Source organism: Palaemon carinicauda, chromosome 15, assembly GCF_036898095.1.
Source record: "Palaemon carinicauda isolate YSFRI2023 chromosome 15, ASM3689809v2, whole genome shotgun sequence".
In the NCBI taxonomy this organism is placed as follows: domain Eukaryota; kingdom Metazoa; phylum Arthropoda; class Malacostraca; order Decapoda; family Palaemonidae; genus Palaemon; species Palaemon carinicauda.
Genome location: NC_090739.1, coordinates 44,984,332 through 45,004,088, shown reverse-complemented (window position 1 = coordinate 45,004,088; position 19,757 = coordinate 44,984,332). Strand labels below are relative to the sequence as shown.

General features: G+C 41.4%; 2 protein-coding genes across 7 annotated transcripts in view; both read left to right on the top strand.

Moving 5' to 3' along the window:
* The window catches only part of Dip-C (dipeptidase C), a 935,347-nt gene that overhangs the window by 876,025 nt on the left and 39,565 nt on the right, over positions 1–19,757 (top strand). The window lies entirely within an intron of this gene.
* Positions 1–19,757, top strand: part of LOC137654593 (MTRF1L release factor glutamine methyltransferase-like) — a 193,108-nt gene that overhangs the window by 164,520 nt on the left and 8,831 nt on the right. For all 5 annotated transcript variants that reach the window (XM_068388367.1, XM_068388364.1, XM_068388365.1 and 2 more), the window contains exon 6: positions 18,110–18,221. In XM_068388367.1, coding sequence (XP_068244468.1) covers positions 18,110–18,221 — 112 coding nt within the window. The remainder of the gene's footprint in view (positions 1–18,109; positions 18,222–19,757) is intronic.

Sequence of the window (19,757 nt, the reverse complement as noted above, 5' to 3'; positions counted from 1 at the left end):
TGTGCCAAGTATAGATCCTGACCTTCTGTTCAGTGACAAGCATTTGCTTTGAAGAGGAAAATTAAGACTAAGGCATCTTCAGCATCATCCTTGACACTGCCCAAGCTGGTGCCGAAGAAGCTAAGTAGTTCTTTTTTTCTTTCCATTAAGAGTGCAAGCCACTGAATATCCGGCATATGCACCCCTAGCTTGATACCCAGGAAGTTGGTGTCAGGATCCAGGAGAACTTTGATCCACATCGCTGATCTTTCAGGGTTTTGTGGTGTGTGGAGTTCCTCCTGTGAACAAATACTGCACTCCAACATGAAGTGAGAGCTCTCTAGTTGCTATGCAAACCACTGCGTGACGTATATGTTTCAGGTAGGCATTTCATGAAGGAGCTTTTAGCTAAAACTACTTTGCCCATGTTGTCTCCAGTGTCAGTGAAGAGGAATGCCTTTTAAAAGTGTATCACTTGTGCTAGTATCCAAAGCTGAAGAAATGGAAACCTCCAATTCCCCCCTCCCCCTTTACCATTGAGACCAGTGTCTTCGTGTCTTTGAGACCTAAAAATGTGCTCCCAATGTTCAACCCTGTGCCAGCAACCCCAGTGGCTGTGAGGTCCAAGAAGGTGTTCCTGGCGCCATCCCCTGAGCCTATGCCCCTGGGGCTAGTGGCTCCCATATCAATCCTTGTGTCAGTGACCCCAATAACTGTGATGCCTTCTCTAAGGTCAGTGTCGGTGTACCCTGTATTAGTAATAGTACCTACCTCTCTATTGTTAGATGCGAGAGATCAGTCTCATGCTGGTGTTTACCTCAGCTAGACTCGTCTACCGTATCAGCAAGTCTCTTTTTGAGAGAAGAGACTACGAACAGAAGGTACGTCCTTCTCGGTTTCTGGTTCGGCGACCTTAGAGTCTTCTGCCATGGCCACCCTCCAAGTAGTATCATGGCTTGACCAGTTGTCAGTGCGGTGCAGCCAACAACTTTTGGTTTGTTTTTTTCTGGCTATTGCTAGTCCCTAAACTGGATCAACAGAGAGAAGGATGCAAATTACCACTTCTGTTTCTGTATTGGTCGAGGAGAGATCAGTCTCTTGGTGATGTCAATTGCAGCTGGTTGTAGTGTCTGCCCTGTCAGGGAGTCTTCCCTTGAAAAGAAGAGTCTCGGAACAGAATGTATGTCCTTCTCAGCATCTGAATCAGCAGTCATGGCCACCCTCCAAGCAGTAGTATGGGTTGACCAATTGACAGGTTTAGTGGTGTACTTCTCGTATTCATCTAGGTTATCAAGCTCGATGCCATAGTAAGGTACATGATGATGGTGCTTTCGGGTGGGAAGGCTGTGACCATTTTGGCTCATCAGGAAGCAAACCAGGGGTCCTACTGGGTGTTGAAGAAGTGGAATGCTGTGATGTCTTGCTTCTCAAGACATGGTCCAGAGGCAGCTGGTATGGTAAGAAATGATTTTGTGTGGAGGTCCATGTTACTTTTTCTGAAGTGACGTTGAGGTAGCTTTGGGGCATTATAGGACTGCTATGCCAGAATTGCTGATCCACCTCACTGAAATTTTCAATGAAACTGGCACAGCAAAATTGCTTGTGGACCCCAATCAGGACTACTCAAAACTTCCTCCAGTCGGAAAGGGCCTGTTCCTGCGCAGTTCTTTTCAGGTTGCCAACTTTACCAGTTTATAAAGAGAACCAGAGGGAGTAGGGGAGGAAGAGTGGGATGCTGAAGTTGGCATTCACACCACCCCTGCTACCATGAGTAGGTGGACGCCTGTCATACCATTGGACGATTTGGCAGTAACACTGGGCTGAGCATTGAGCACAACAATGAGTGTCCTTTGAGATGGTTACTTGCTATCTTTACAGCACCACTAGCCCCTCCTATCTTGCATATTGATAGCATTTCTGACCTATCCTCCAATGTCATTGAAAGGCCTGGCTTTGTTGGCAGAGGTAGAAGGAATGTTGGAGAAAAACATACTTGAAGTTGTTTGAGATGGTTCTCAGGCTTCTACAATTGTGGAAGTCAATTGTAGTTTGGAAGACCGGTCATCAATCTTTCTTTCCTGAATCAATTTATACAAACCAAATTTCAGGATGGAAATGGTACTGACTTCCATCAGAGGAGTTATTTCTTATTTCAGTGGTTGTGAAAGGTGCATACTTCCAATTAGCTATCCATCAAATCTCTCAAAAATACCTCTGCTTCTTCAGTGGAGCAGTGTATCAGTTCAAGACTGTGTTTCAAAGTATTCACTACTCCCTAGATGTTCACTTGACTGTTCACACTGGTGTCATCTTGGGCCCACTCACACAGCATGCGTCTCTCAAATACGAACCATTGTCTCTTGATAGGAGCATGACTTCAGTTAGACTAGAATGGCCATTAAAAATTCAATAAGGTAGTTATAAGTACAGTACGGGTGGGTAAGCCCTATCAACCTGTTTGTCAGCTCGAAACTCACTTTGGATTTCGTCTGCAAGCGGTATGCACATACTCCTGAAGCCTTTCAAATTTTGTCTCTTTTTAATTTTTTTTTACTCTTTCTAGAATAAATGGATAAGCGTGCAAACATGATGTTTTATGTTGTGGAAAACCTATTATTATTATTATTATTATTATTATTATTATCATCTATATACTAATACGATAGCATGTGTGTTATTTATTCTGTGTCACGCTTTAAAGAAAACGGAAATAATTTCATGGTATACTCTTGCAAATTCACACTTTTAAAGAAAACAAATAATTTCATGGTATGCTCTTACAAATTTACATTAGACTTTGATTACTTAACCTGTGCCGCCCAGTGAAATGCTCCTTTTACATCATTTCTAAGGTAGAAACTGCTATGAATTTACCAGAGAAAAAATTGTATAGGAATGCTAGGTTGAACCCAGCTCGCTCACCTAATAAGGTGTCGGTATAATATACTGGGGCGTGATAAATCACAACCAGAGGTCTCGTACCATTTAGATATCTCCTCTCAATATCCCTGTTACAGCGAGGTGCCGTTCAACACCTAACTCCGATCTTCTACTACCAACAGTCCAACCCATGCTAGTGACGTCACTCCTTTTTCATAGCACATCGTGTGTACACTGATTTGTTTTACGTGGTGTGTTTTCTCGGTTTTACCCAGGATTTATCAATGATGTCGGACTCTACTGTCTCTCCATCTAAGTTAAGTACCAGATCTATGAGTTTTGAGTCTTTGGAGGTAGCCTTGCCCTTAGTTTTTTATTATATCTCAGTTTTATTTGTTACTGTTGGCGGCCCCACTCGAGGCCGCCATGATGGCCGGCTACCTCCTCTCACTCGTTCTTAACGTCTTACAATTAGTCCTTTATACTACTATTGTTTTTCGTTTCGAACCTTGCTGGGTATATCACCGTACACACCCACTGTTGTTTATTACATTATGATTATGGTATTTTCACTAAGATCAATCAGTTATGATATTACTCTAAGTATCATAGTCGATGTTAGGTTGGCATGCCTGCTCGCCTCCGGGCGCCCCTAGTTGGTTACTTCACGCTTTTACGTTTTTTACCGAGGTGATATCTATTAGCAGATTACGATATAGTATCTTATATTACCACCTAGTTATTTCTTTAGTTTGAGTGGGACTCTCGCGAGGCAGTTCTTTCAGTTTTGTGTTTTTATTTCGATCGGCATCTACCCGATTTTGTGTTATGTTGGCCCCCCTGTCCAGTCGGTACCTACCCGCACTGGAGGGCTCGGCTCGTTATTTCCCTGCCTCTCTCCTGCGTCCCCCTCTTACTATGAATAGCCAACGGTTTTTATCGCATGCTTCCCTATTCATTATATTTTACCATATTATCATATTATCTTACGTTATATTACCTAGTCATTATCCGTTTATGATCATTCGTTATTATCTGTCGTGGTTCATCGACCAGGTTGGTACGCCTGGTCTCCCTGTCCCACGTGATCGCCTCCTGCCTCCCCATTGGCTTGTTCTCGTTGTAGGCGTCTGGCATCCCCACCCACCCGCCTACCTCATCCCCACTCCAGGGATGCCTCTCGTCTCTATGAGGCTTGGAGTCAGCTGTTTTGTCTTACGGGTCGAGTCCTCTCGTTCCCCAGTTCCCTTCCCCCCTCCCCCTCCCCCGGGGTGTCGACTGACTCTTTCCCTACGGAACCGTGAACATTAGCGAGGCTACATATGTATTTTTACGCTTACTCCTGCCCTTTCGTAGCCGTTTTCTCTCCGCCGCTCCGATTGGCCATCGATCGGCTGGAGTGATTTCTGCTATGCTTTGGGTTTTACGGCGTTTCCCCCGTGTCGTTCCGCACCCCACGGGACCCAGTTAATATGATTCCCCACCCTTCCCGTGTGACGTTCCGCATACCACGGACCCCACACGATATTACCCTCTTTTTATTTGTAGGAATCCCTTGTGTAGCTTTCGAGCTTTGTTGAACTTTGTCGAGTTTTTTGGTTAGGTCCTTGCGACCGTCGGGGAGTCTCTGACTCTCGACCTTCCCCCCCCTGTTTGTCCCGCCTACCCCGGTAGGCTAGCATGACCCCTGGGTCTCTCAATTGTCTCCCCGGAGCCAACGGCTTATTATTAACCATATTATTATTCATTTTATATTTTTTCTACTTGACTGTTCCCCCTCTGAATGATCATAACCAACGGATTTGATTTGTTTGTATTTTACCTTATTAGGTGTTTTCTACTGATCGCCCTTACGGCTTAGAATACAATACTACCCGGCGGTTGCCAGTTTACTTTAAGCACCCGGAGCCCCGGTGCTCCTCTAGAACCTACCTACTACGGGATACTTATGTATCTTTATTATACAGGTGGTCCGCTGTAAGATGACAGCCTGTACGGCGGTCCTTCACCAAGCTTGCGGCCACAACGTATGTAGGTCGCACGCCCACTGTGCTGTCCTTGTTGACGACCTGACCGTCTGGCACCCAGACAACTGTCTGGTTTGTTATAAGCTGGTTTCGACGCTCACCTCGGACTCGGTAAGTGGAAAGGCAGTTACTTTTAGATTTACATATTAATCTTTGACATTTCTGTTATTCCCACCATGTCCTAATCGATGACTCCGTTTTCACAAGATGATATCTAACCTTCACTTCCTACGTTGAAGCCTCTTGCCACTAGTAACGGTCGATTCTCTTTCAGAGCTCCCAGCCAGCTAAGACTTCAGCCCTGGCGACCCTTAAGGTCTGGGTTGGCGGGTTCGCCCGTAACGTTAAGGCTGAACAGCCTTACGTGTTATCTGAAGAATGGTGTTCCCTGATCTACCCAAACGCCAAGACATCAGCGGCGGTGCCTAAAGATGTAGCGAACCCCATCATCGCGAAGATTGAGACCTTGCTCCTAGCCCAGGACCAGGAAGAGATGGGCGGGAACTTAACAGAAGTCGTCGCGGCTATTAGCCTCGATATAGAACCGATGGCCCTTGACGAACCGAATCCAGGTAGGGAGGTAGGTGAGGCAGGTATAATAGCTAGTTGGAAAAGTAAGATGCTATAAGCCCAAGGGCTCCAACAGGAAAAATAGCCCATTGAGGAAAGGAAATAAGGAAATAAATGAACGATATGAGAAATAGTGAAAAATTAAAATAAAATATTTTAAAAACAGTGACACCATCAAAACAGATATTTCATATATAAACTATAAAAAGGCTTATGTCAGCCTGTTCAACATAAAAACATTTGCTGTAAGTTCAAGTCTTGAAGTTCTACCGATTCAGCTACCCGATTAGGAAGATCTTTCCACAACTTGACAACTTGGTCATAGCTGGAATAAAACTTCAAGAATACTGTCTAGCATTGAGCCTCATGATGGAGAAGGCCTGACCATTAAGATTAAATGCATTCCTGGTATTATGATCAGGATGAAACTGTCTGGGAAGATCTGAATGTAAAGGATGATGAGAATTATAAAAAATCATATGCAACATGCATAACAAGCTAATTGAACCACAGTGCCAGAGATTAATATCTAGATCAGGAATAATAAATTTAGTAGACCGTAAGTTCCTGTCCAACAAATTAAGATCAGAATCAGCAGCTGAAGACCAGACAGACAAGATAGAATGAAAGAATTAAAACACTTCTGAATTGATTGTTCGCCAAAAATCTTAAAAGGATTTCTCAATAAGCCAATTTTTTGTGCAAATAGAGAAGACATGGACCTAATATGTTTCTCAAAAGTAAATTTGCTGTTGCGAATCACACCTAAAATTGTAAAAGTCATACAAAGTTAAAGTAATTTTATCAATGTTGGGATCTGGATGTTGAGGAGCCACTGCCGTTGACTTACAATCATACTTTGAGTTTTATTAGGATTCAGCTTCATGCCCCATAATTTGCACCGTGCACTAATTTTTGCTAGATCTTCATTAAGGGATTCAGCAACCCCAAATCTACACTCAAGAGATTGAATTGATGCAAAGAGTGTAGCATCATCTGCGTATACAACAAACTTGTTTTCTAGGCCAAACCACATGTCAGGTGTATATAGTATGAAAAGTAATGGGCCAAGAACAGTGCCCTTAGGAACACCAGATATCATATTCCTATGCTCACTATGATGCCCATCAACGACAACTCTTTGCGATCTATTACTTAAGAATTCAATAATAATGCTAACAAGCGGCCCACCTACTCCTAACTGTTTGAGTTTGAAAACAAGGGCCTCATGATTAACACGGTCAAAGGCAGCGCTAAAATCAAGGCTAATCATACAAACTTCCTGACCACAATCAAGGGATTTCTGTACAGCATTGGAGATTGTAGGAGGGGCATCACATGCTTCATGTCCTTTACAAAAACCCAAATTGCAAACTAGGTAACAGATGATTACCTTCAGCAAACCTATAAATTGATTGAAAATTCTGTACGAGGATATGCAATCATATCCAGGTAAAGCTGCAAATGTATGACTACTCTTTGTACAGACTTGCTATTAACTCTTCATCATTGTGCCTTTTACAGGGACATGACGTTTTGCTTTCATTCCTTTGCTGTGTGGTTGTACAACGATGACAAAAGCCTAAACCTATGGAAGTGTGTCTTACCTTGAGCATTGCTTGTGCTTCGTGGGCAGAAGAAAGTTCTTTTTTGTCTGCCAGGACTGCTAATGCTGCCCCAGCTTTGTCTTTCTCATCGTTACTTCATTTGTGGAAGTGCTAAAAGGTGGGCACCAGCTGATGATGTCTCATCTGCTTTTGGACCTTTTCCTCTGAGGGAGCTCTATTTCTAGTTCTTCCTCATCTGTGTTAGATTCTTCAGGTGCCGTTACTTTTAAGAAGATAATGAAGAAACCCTAGAAGATTGATTGACAGGATTCTTACCCTTGAGAAAGACAGTGCGGTACAGAGAACCAAACCAGAGTGGGAAGGCATCTTGATATGCAGTACAGGAGCATACACTCCTGCTTTATCTGTGCTAAGTCCTGGACACTCAACCAGTCTCTTCTCTGTTATGAGAACTGTTCCTCTTTTCTTGGATGCTTGATCAATCTCTCCTCTTTTAAAAGAAAGAGAGAAAGACGGTGTATTACTGTACCAAGAACCAACTCAGACTGGAAAGTTGTCTTAAGATACAGAGGCTTACATTCCTGCTACTGATGTTCGGTCTCGTTTCAAACTGAGCATGATTACTGTCAGTCGGGATAAGGGGTGTCACCTTGCTCTTCCTATACTTTGGTTCCAAAGTGAAAGAAAATAACTCATGATGGGTTGAAAGGAACCACCCATTCCCTCACGTGAACGTGATTAAGATTATGATCATTGGTCTACTTGTGATCATTCACCATGTGATCGTTCTCCTTGCCTTATGACCCCTGGACCACCAGACACTCTCCCGCACACTGGCTGGAGAGTAAGATCACCTGTTACTCGTCCTTTCGACACACCAGGAAGTTCCCAAGCCCTAGCACCATTAGGAACCAGTACAAGTGACCATTCTCAGGGCTCAAATTGTCCGTTCGCGCGAACTATCAGCGGCAAGGTTTTTCACTACTAATTGATCAGTAAACACATGAATTGCCCAATACTTTGTTCACCTTTATGCTCCACAGAGGCTAAAGTTATTCTCTGTGGGGTGTAAGGGCCAAAAGCAGTGCTGCTTCTGAAGGGAAGGCATATCGTCAATCTGGCCCCCCCTTCAACCTCTTTAATGTATACTTCTGGGTCTGTTCTGGATCATGCATACTCTTTGAGGGGGGAAAGTCCTAAGGGAATGGTTGAGAACTCTTCCCTGGTGAGGGGTTAGAAGCCTAGCGTTTTTAACACCCCAATGTCGCCAGACTCCAGGCTAACAGAGGCGAAGAGTCCCAAGATTGACAGTTCGTTTGTTGATGCACTTTCATACATTCATGAGTGGCATGACCTTGAAGGGGTTACTGTGGCTTCTGTGAAAGTTGGTTTGATTGTCGGAGGTCAGCATTTTTGCACTGCTCAAGGAAGAACATCTCACTTGTGTTGCCTTGGTTAGAACTTGCTCAGTCTTAGTCAGACCTTGCTCAGCCTTGGTCAGAACTTGCTCATGTGGCTGAATTCTGCTAATCCATGCTGCAAAAAATGCTCAACTTCTTTCTTCAATATACAGTATTTCAATGAATCGGAACTTGAGTGGATGATTTCTGCTAATCTATACTGTAACAAACGCTCAACTTCTTTCTTCAATATATTTCAATTAAGTGGTGATAGGCGATAGGCTTTCTGTTTAAAAGGTTTTTCATCCTCTGATCTTTACCTCATGCTATGTCAGATCATTGCACATGGATAGAGTGAATTCTCAGATCTGAGGTCCTGAGAATTCACTGCTGTCTAGCATGTTGAGCAAAATCCTGCTGCCCTCATTCTCTTTAGAGAGGAGATTTTATGGATCCAACAGTGCAAGCCTGTCTCTTCCTATTGATCCCGCAGTTTCTTCATTGACTGTGGGTTTGCTTGTGGAGAGATTCAAGACTGAGGGCACAATATTTTCAACTCTTGATTTTGCTGCCATAGAAACCTTCCATGGCTAGCCTCCAAGTGGCCTACTGAATCAACCAATAGTTTGGTGCAGTCACCTATTTTGTGACATTGGTGAAGTACTGAAAGTTGGTTCCATCTGGTATGAAGGTGGTGGGCTTCATGGTACCAGTCAATGAATCAATGGGCCAACTGGGTCTTGATGAGCAGGGATAATTTTGTCTGATTCCTCCAGGCAAGTTGGACAAGAGGTAACATCGACATTGAGGTACACTCTGGTGTTGGAGGCTACATCTCTCCTCAGATGGACGTAGAGGCAGTGGTGGAAAAGTGGAGGGTGGCTAGCCATTGCTCCCTTTTTCATGCAATTAATTAATTGGGTAAAGTAAAGTCTTAAACTTAAGCAAAGGTGGAGTACCTGGGCATGCTGATTGGCATGGCAGCAGCAGTAGTCTTTCCACCAGATGAACCCATCAGCAGGGTCAGAGAGGTGGTGCTCCTGTTCCTAAACAATTAACAACTCTTTTCTTGGCGGTGGTAATGTTTTCTTTGACATCTTTCTTTGTTGGAGAAACTGGTCCCACATGGGCGCGTCCACCACCCATGGGATCATCTGAACACCTAAACCTTTCCCTTGTTTAACCGGATTTGGTGGTTGACCAACTGAGTGATAATCATGCCACGTCACAGGTTTACCCTGGGAAGGGAACCCTCCTGCAGCTAGAAACGGTGATGGAACCTTGTCTGGTGACGAGGGTACCATTGGAGCGGGACGAGTTTTTTCACGAGGTTTTCACCGATCTCTGCGTGAAACTGCCACGTCACAAGAAGCTCTGTCGTGCGACGCTACCAAGTGACGAGACTCTGCCAAGCCTCGAGACATTGCTCCACTGCGAGACGCTGCCACGTCACACTACTCTGGTCTGCCATGCTATGAGGCGAGAGACCGAGCAGGAGCAAGGGCTTGCGGCGAGACCCAAGGGGAGGCGCTACTTTGGATTGGGAATCTATTTCGTGTGACCCAGAGGAACCGGTGTGAAGAGAACCCGAAGAAACTACGTCACTGATTCCTGATGGGAGGTGGAATGCCCCTGACATCACAAGTTCTGGTTCGTTTGGAAGTTGGAGGGTCTGGATTGAGGACGAACACAATTGTCTTCCGTCACAGCTTGCCGCATTACGTTAAATAACGCTTTAAGCCACGGGGGGTTCGCAGGCTTCCGATGTGCTGGAAGGGAGGACCTTGGGGCGGCGTGCATCCCTAGGCTTAGGTACAGTACAGTATATCAACAGGTACCTTAGCCTTTTTACCTGAAAGCAAGATCAGCACAGGCCTTCCCATCAGGAGAGGATCACAAGCTTTAGCATGTTTAGTCGAGCTCCCGAGGGAGCTACCCCTTGGAACACTTACCTCTGATAGCTGCACCCTGAGGGATACATCCAATCCTTGAAATATTTTTCACTTTACAGCATCTCCTCTGAGATCTCAGGATCTATGTTAAGCCACTGCAGCTGTATTCCATAGAAGTGGATAATTTTCTGCAGTTGGTGTCATAGAATGGGTACTTCTCCGATCGTAGCTTATTTAGTGCAGACCATGGACTTCTTAGCCCTCTCTACATTAAAGAAAGCGTTTCTCGGTAACGGCTTGGAAAGGGTACCACTCGGCTTTGAGCAAAGTCTTCCAACTGAATACTCTAGACCTCTGTTTCTCTTGGCATTTGTATGTATCCATGAGGAACATCAAGTAGTCATGTCCACCCTGTGACCTAAGGCTCTGTAGTGAGGTGTGACCAGTGTTCTTGTCTTCAATGCTTACCTCATACATGCCTATGAGATGAGGGTACAAACAAAGATCTGACTCAAGATGGTGTTTCAGTCAATCTTAGCTTGGTTGAAGAAAGTTGGCATTTCTTTGGCATTTTATATGTCACTAGTTATTCCAAAGGATAGAAGGAGGTCTCCTTAGCGTGTTCCTGAGTTTGTGACCAAGACCCAGCGGCCCACAAAACCAGATTCTATCCCTTCTCTTCTCAGAAAGCATCCAGAGGGCATCAGAATGACTGGGTTCTATGTCCCATGAGGGCTCCAAGGTGCTATCTTAAGGGGCGCAATTCATGCGTTTTGCTTGTAATTTGTAAGTTTGGAAAATTGTATTTTTGGCTAGGCAAATGTTTAGATTTCATATTTCTAATAATTTATTTTAATGAAAATTTATTTTCTGGCTAACATGTCCCTTTTTTACTATTGCACGCTCATCTGGTCCCTTACGCAACATTTTTTTTTTTTACCACGGTACTTATTTATTTACTTTTTCTTCAATTTCTTCAAGCATTTTAGGGAAAGATGTTTATGTCAGTATTCCATAATCAACAACATCATGATTTTCTCTGATTCCATCAAGAAGAGAATGTCATTTTCTTCTTTTCTCATTGGTATCGCAGTAGACATTTGCTGTTTGTTTCTCTTAAGTTTTATTCATTGTATTTATTTGTCTGCATGTTTATATATTTACAATTCTTATGTTATGGTTATGCAGAAAGATGCAAAAGGTGTCAGAGATGATAACTAAATATGCTTAAAGTATAAAATTTACATAGAATATTTGCTCTCTGTTGCTGAGTAAATAACCCAGAAATATGATGTTTATGTCCTTAAAGAAAATTACTGCTAAAAGCCCATTCCTATGCATACTAAACAGTATTCAACTAGTCTACAAAAAAATGAGTCCTGGTTTCTTAAAACATGAAATTTTCAGAGAAAAACTGCTACTACTAGTTGGAATACTGATCGATTTCTGTCATTCAAACATGAAAAGAAAAGGAATTATATAGCCTACAATCTGTACATCACTTAGGAAAAAAACACAAAAACTTTGAAATGAAGAATAGTCACATTTGAAAGTGACTTCTATACATTGATCAAATAATCATCCTCATCATCATCTCCTCTTACGCTTATAGATGCAAAGGGCCAAGGTTAGATTTTGCCAGTTGCCTCTAGGTCTTCCAACTCTTCTAGTTCCTTGTAGAGCCCAGTTTAAAGTTTGGTGAACCAATCTCTCTTGGAGAGTGCGAAAAGCATGCCCAAACCATCTCCATCTACCTCTCACCATGATATTGTCCACATATGGCACTCGAGTTATCTCTCATAGTTTCATTTCTAATCCTATCCTGTCATTTAACTAACAATATTCTTCTGAGGGCTTTGTTCTCAAATCTACAAAATCTGATGGATATTGTTTCATTGTCATACCACGACTCATGTCCAGACAGTAACACCAATCTCACTAAACTGATATATAGCTTGATTTTTACATGTAATTTTAGGCAATTTAATTTCCAAATTTTACTTAATTTAGCCATTGTCTGATTGGCTTTTTTCAGTCTTTCATTAAACTGAAATTCTAAAGATCCTGTATTAGAGATCATAGATCCTAAATGATTCTGCCCCATTAATCCTTTCTCCTTCCAATGATATTTCATCATCCATCCTTGTCTTTCTTATATTTATCTTGAGCCCAACCTCCCGTGATATTTCATGTATTCTAGTAAGTAAGCTTTGGAAGTCCTATGGTGTTTTGCTAATAAGGACAGCATCATCAGCATACTCTAGGTCAGCTAATTTCCTGTTATCAATCCAGTCCAATCCTTCTCCACCATCCCCAACTGTTCAATGCATTACAAAATCCACGAGGAGGATATACAACATAGGTGATAACACATTCCCTTGGAATACTCCACTGTTCACCGGAAATTCATCTGATAGGACTCCACTAACATTAACTTTGCACTTGCTATGCTCATGAACAGACTTAATCAAATTTATATATTTAAGAGGAGCTCCATAATAACATAGGACTCTCCAAAAAATTGGCTGGGGCACACTATCAAAGGCTTTTTCATAGTCCACAAATTTCATCAAAAGTGAATTTCTATATTCTACACATGACTGTACCACGTCTTAAAATGGAAATTTGGTTAGTACAACTTCTGCCTTTTCTAAATCCTGCTCGTTTATCTCTCAGCTTTTCATCAATCTTTCTAGTCTCTTTAATAGGGGTATATTATATATTTTCATGACAACTGCCGTAAGTGTAATGCCTCTGTAATTATTGCAATCAATCAGATCTTTTTTTTTTTGCCATTTTCACCGTCACTCCCAGCTCCCATTCATCAAGTTTAGCCTCTTCACGCCACATTTTACAAAATAATCTTGAAAGTATTCTGGGAATTACTTCATTTTCGGCCAATAAGATAATCCATGTAAGAAAATTAAGAAAGCTGAGATAATATTCAATGTACATCTTTAGAAGCATATAATGTAATTATCTTTCAAATAGTTTTTAGATTAAATAAATCTATTGAAATAGTAGGAATTTGATGATGGGACTGAGTCACGCTCTTTAAGAGGACTTGGCACTTCAAGCCTGAGCTTCAAAAACTTTCTTAGGACTGGCAGGATAAAGAGAAAGATTTCTAAGAACACTGTTTCTTGCTAGCTTCATAAGACCATTGCTGGTAGTCCCTATACCTCATTAAGTGAAGTGGTTGGGGGTCAACCTGGCAAGGGGTCACAAACTTAGGGATATCTGGTCCTCCATAACACTCGGATATAACCTGTCAGTGGTTCAAATATTAATTCAGGAGATTAATATAGAGTACTCAAAGGTCCTTGGGTACCTTTACCCTTGGTCCTTTGGTGGCTGCTCAACAGGTTAATTAGTCCCCCTAGCTGTCATGTGTCAAGATGCATCTCGTCTAGATAGCAGTTGCAGCGGAAGCCTAGAATGAAAGATAGAATGACTTACCTTCTATCCAATTTTTTTTTAACCCTCTCTTGAGGATGCAGTAGTTGTGGTCGCTATGAGTTGGACCGGATGTCAGATGCAACCTTTCTTTTCAGACAAGATTTGTAATGAAGTATCTCTCCCATCATCCCAGACTAAAGGAAGGATTGATAGAATATATTGAAAACTATTTCTTTTATATGCTAATACATTTAGAAAACATAACCTATACAAGGATATAGATTCTTCTGTGACCAATTACTATTTACACTTGGTATAGGTCTAACCTAACACCCGTGTCATCTCCATGCCCAGACCATTAGGAGGATGATGGGAGTCATCACCTTTGTGTCTATAAAGGACCAGGTGTTCTGACATTAATCAGGAAAGTTAAACCAGCCAGACTTTGGTTCATAAGGACTTTCTCCCTCATTAACCCTTTTACCCCCAAAGGACGTACTGGTACGTTTCACAAAAGCCATCCCTTTACCCCCATGGACGTACCGGTACGTCCTTGCAAAAAAATACTATAAAAAATTTTTTTTCATACTTTTGATCATTTTTTTTTAGAAAATTCAGGCATTTTCCAAGAGAATAAGACCAACCTGACCTCTCTATGACAAAAATTAAGGCTGTTAGAGCAATTTAAAAAATATATACTGCAAAATGTGCTGGGAAAAAAATAACCCCTTGGGGGTTAAGGGTTGGAAATTTCCAAGTAGCCTGGGGGTAAAAGGGTTAAGTTGAATCTCCTATCAAAGGACAATGGTTTGTATTTGTGTTTGAACAAATCACAAATTTTTTAAATAATTTGTATTTTTCCTAACTATATAAACCCAAGTCCTTCAAGTTACACTTCCTGACTCAACCACCTCAAGCCACAAACCTAAGGTCAAAAGTGAGTGCCTAGCTGACATATAGATTGGTGGAGCTTAACTGCCACCTGCCAGTAGTTGTAATCACTACTTCATTAAATTTTCAACAGCCGTTCCAGCTTTTCTGAAGTCATACTCCTATTAAGGAACTCGGGTTTTTAGTTAGAAAAAAACTAAATCAAGTCATTTGTGATGATTGTAGGCTCTCTGGTAGGCCTCCAGGGACTCCCTGATCCAACATGTTCTAGTGGCACAGGAGGTATGTACTGATCTTATTTAGTGGTTGGATGAAGAAAACCTCACCAAGGAAATCCCTTTCAACTCCCTGCTGCCAAATATGGGATTGTTGTGTTTTTAGATGTGTTGGGGGAGACAGGTACATACCTGGTTGATCTGATTGTGTCAGGTGTGTGGTCAGCATGAGAAGTGTTTGCACGTCAATATCTTTGGAATGCAAGAAGAATTTCTAAAAGTGCACACATTCCAAAAATGTTTTATGAGAGACCCATTATTGTTGATGAGAACACAAACCTTGTAGCTTACATGAATAAGTAAGGAGGCAAGGTTTCCCCCTCTTTGCAAATTGATGAAGCAGATACACATCCTGTTGGCAAACCATACCATAGAGCTATCAGCTAGGTACATTATGGACAAGAGAAATGTACTATGCTAGCAGACTTGTTCAATTTGCCAAGGCAGGCTGTAGGATTAGAGTGGTCCCTACATCTTTGCACAGCAGAAAGGCTTCTTGCCATGTGGGGCTTATTTGGAATCTACTTGGTTTACCACGACTAAACATCAAGCTCCTGGTTTTTATTCCTGTTCCAGATCCATGGATAATATTTGAGGATAATTTCCATCACCCATGGGATCATTTGATCACCTATGCATTTCCTCTTTCTGCTTGATTCACTGACTGATAAACAGAATGTTAATCATGTCAGGATTCAGTATGACCCTGGTGGCTTCCTGATGGTCACAAGATAATTAGTATGCCTTTATGTTAGCTCTTTTGGCTAAGGTCCCAATAGAATTGCACATGAGATATCTGGGTACCTTCGATAGTCCTCTGCAGCTCTCAGGGAAAATTGGCTATGTTCGGTGATTGTTGTTATAGGAGTACTTCTCCAGTCGAAGCATCTATAGCACAGGTAGCGGACTTTCTCATCTATCTTCATGGCTGTGAAAGGCTACCTTTCAACCTTGAGCATGGTCTTCTGACTTAAGGCATTGATCTCTCCTCTTAATGGAGTCGTCTATATTTTTGAGAAGCTTTGAGCAATCTTGCCCACCCAGTGACCTCAAGTCTTCTGAAAAAATCTTACAGTTGTCCAAGTAATGAAGGAAGGCAGGAGTTTGAAAGCACCAAACAATCCTCATTCATTTTATCTAAGGGAATATACCATCAAGTCTTTCGACACTTGTTCTAGGCCTGTGGTGACCACTCAAATAATTATATAGCCAGCCAAGCTCCCACACAGGATAGAAAGCATCTGATCTAGCAACATGTTTGGTTTAAGTATGTAATGAAAGGTAAAATTACCTGCTCTTCTGCTTCCTCTTTCTTTCCTTTTTTGGGGGATAAAGTGGTCATACTAATACTCACTGGATCTGGCATTGATGCTGGTGAGTTAAACTTCTGAACATCATTCATATTAGATTAGATCTGTAAGTTGTAGTTCTCCATCCTCCCTTAGCAAGGTGGCTGATGGTAGAATCAATACCAAACCCAATGGTCATCATAGGCCAGATATTTCATTCCAGACTACATCTTTCCGTTGGGGGAGACAGGTTTTTTGATTGACCTATTACCAGGTACATCTCAAGTAGTAGTAGGTAGTAGGTTGGCCATGGCACCAGCCACCTGTTGAGATACTACTGTGAGAGAGTTATGCGGTTCTTTGACTGGCCAGACAGTACTACATTGGATCCTTCTCTCTGGTTACGGTTCACTTTCCCTTTGCCTACACATACACTGAATAGTCTGGTTTATGCTTTACAAATTCTCCTCTGTCCTCATACACCTGACAACACTGAGATTACCAAACAATTCTTCTTCACCCAAGGGTTTAACTCCTGCACTGTAATGGTTCAGTGGCTACTTTGCTCTTGGTAAGGATAGAAGAGACTCTTTAGCTATGGTAAGCAGCTCTTCTAGGAGGACACTCCAAAATTAAACCATTCTTCTCTAGTCTTGGGTAATGCCATAGCCTCTGTACCATGGCCTTCCACTGTTTGGGTTAAAGTTTTCTTGCTTGAGGGTACACTTGGGCACACTATTCTATCTTATATTTTATTTTTCCTTGTTTCCTTTCCTCTCTGGGCTATTTCCCAGTTGAGGCCCCTGGGTTTATATCATCCCACTTTTCCAACTAGGGTTGTAGCCTAGCAAATAATAGTAATAAAATTATAATAATAATGGCCAGTCCTTATCAGTCTACTCATCCCTATGATGGGCTTATAGGAGGTTGCTAGAGACTCCTCTATTCCTGCAGGGTCAAGGGAGACTGGCAACATTAGATTCAGCAGGAAATGGTTTCGGTAAAGGGTTTATGGTGGAACAGGTCTCCAACTGAATAGAAGATTTTGGGTTGGAGGATGATCTAGACCCTGAAGAGGAAGTGGCTTCACTCCATGTTTTCTCAGAGGAAACTTTGGTCTCCCTCGTAAGGCAACCTTTGGGTGCTTCCCCCCGGGTTTGGCCTGCTTGCTAATTCAGCTCTAACTCGTTTTTTTGCTGAGCAGGTTACTGTTCCTCCTAGGACCAACCAGCCAGCTTGCATCTTCTTTGGATGCCTCAGTTATTGCTAAAATATTAAAATTTTATCCAAGGACATGTCATCTCTTCATCTGGAATGGCTACTCAGAAATCTAAAAAAAAAACTATAAATGTAATAATAAAATACTAAAAATACCAAAATTACACAAAACATAGGGAAATTTAAAATTCATAGAGGGAAAATAAATTATCAGGTGTTGCAAGATAATGAGTGCTTACAATGCCTGAAAGTCATGAATTACTCATACTGATTAGCTCAGAAACAGTGAATAGGATTGAAATGGAAAGGAAAGAAACGGAACTACCTATTATATTGACATTTTATCGATCGATGTAAGCTCCCGAGATTACCAAGTAAAATCTTTGGTAGACTTGAAGACATGTTTGTAAAGTACTACAGACATGCAAATATGTGGTTTTTGTTGCTATTTCTAAACAGTACATGTATAAATCATCACTCTTCTGTATGAAAAACAAATGACTATCTCTAGAAAATATCAAGACTAAATCTAGGCATATATGATTGATGGGATTTGTGGTGAACCAAATTCTAAGCCTCATATGTTGTTAGTCTGTCAGACTAAGTTCATGGATAAATTTAACCCACTCTTGTTACAAGATGCTCTTTTTCCTTGTGTAACATTTTTTAAAGATTCAGTTCTCTCACTGAGTTTATTAATGAAGTTTAATTTCTAATTTAGCTATGAAGACTTGAGAGCCCTTGATGGAGGAAAAGAAGGAATTGACATTATAAAACCTATTCTGTTGCATTTCCAACATCGCCTGTCTTTGGGCAGATATTTAATTTTAGAGGTAAGTGTCTAGTAAATTATAACAACTTGAGTCTAGAATGATTTTTGCTTTTATAATTTTTGTTTTCTGCTTAGAAAAAAAAGATATTGTATGTTAAAAAGCATGTAATAATAGAATTGCACCTGCAAAGTAGGTCAAATATGTCAATGCTTCATTAAGCATAAATGTAGTTGTTTTCATACTTTTGCTTTGTACTACATTAAAGAAATTATTAATTTATATAATGCATTATAAAGTGGTTTAATAGAACCCCCAAGTCATTATATAATTGGCCCTTATCTTGCAGTTACCAAGCTTTCATCTTCAAAGCCATTAGTTTCCTGACCTCTAACTAAAATTCTTTACCCTACTAACACCACCTTCCCCAATGATGCCCAGTAGACCTGATAGCTGGTGTTATGGGGGAGACATTACCATGTGCCTATTAATACCAAGAACTTCATATAATCTGGGTCGGCAATACTATGTGAACTGGCCTCTCCATCTCTGACTTTGATTAATATTTTGAAAATATATTTGTCTAGTTTTAAGATACAGGTATGTACCAATTTTTTTTAAAAGAAGGCAAAATAAGTGAGTTAGTACTACAAAACTTATTGATAGAGCTAAGTGGATATTGGTAATGATAAAGGAGCTGGAACGATCGATGATTGACTCGTTAACTTGGAAGGTAGTTAGTTAATGGCATGTGGTAAGAATGGAAAACCTTACCATTCTTAATTTTATGACAGGTTTAGCTTACTCAAATAAGTTTCATTTGTTCCGTAACCGAAATACAAACCACGCTATTTACAAAGGGTTATTACTTTTAGCGTAGCTGAAATGGCGAGCCATTAGAATTTAACGAGGGTGTATTACCCCCGCGCTAGTTAGCGGGGGGGGTAGGGGAGTGGTAGCTAGCTACCCCTCCTCCCCCTCACACACAGGTGAATACTCACTTTCACTTTTGGCTCGGACTGTGACAGACGTCTCTGTCTTGGTCCTCGCTTGGCAGCCATTGTCTGTTTTGTCTTTACTTAATCGCTTACTTTTCTTTTACTCAATATATATGTAAACATGTTTTCATGTTTGTATATATATTTGAGTATAGAAATAAGTAAGTTTCCTTTTCAGATGTGTGTGTGTAGTGTACGATATCTACGTGGAGGCCTCGGCAGTTAGGCCACCACGGCCTAATTTTATGGGTTGCGATCGAGTTGACTTCGGTCTTTCTCTCTCTCTCTCTCTTGAGGTCGTTCACCCTTTTACTATGTTTTACTACGCCCTTGTAGCTTCCTTCCCGTGTGGGTGGGGTTGCTACGCCGTACATTTTGTCTCAATTAGTTTATGAATCTAATTGTAGTTGTTAATTTTTCAGCTTGTAGAACGATTCCTTTCGGGGTTTTCGTTTTTTCTTTAGTGTTCATTCTTTTTTTTAAATTACATAATTACATAGTTACATAATTATAATTGTTATAATTCTGTTTTGGTTACAGCTCTCCTTCCGCGAGTGTAAGTGGTTGTGAGGGCACGTGCCTGTTGTGTAATTCTTGTTCC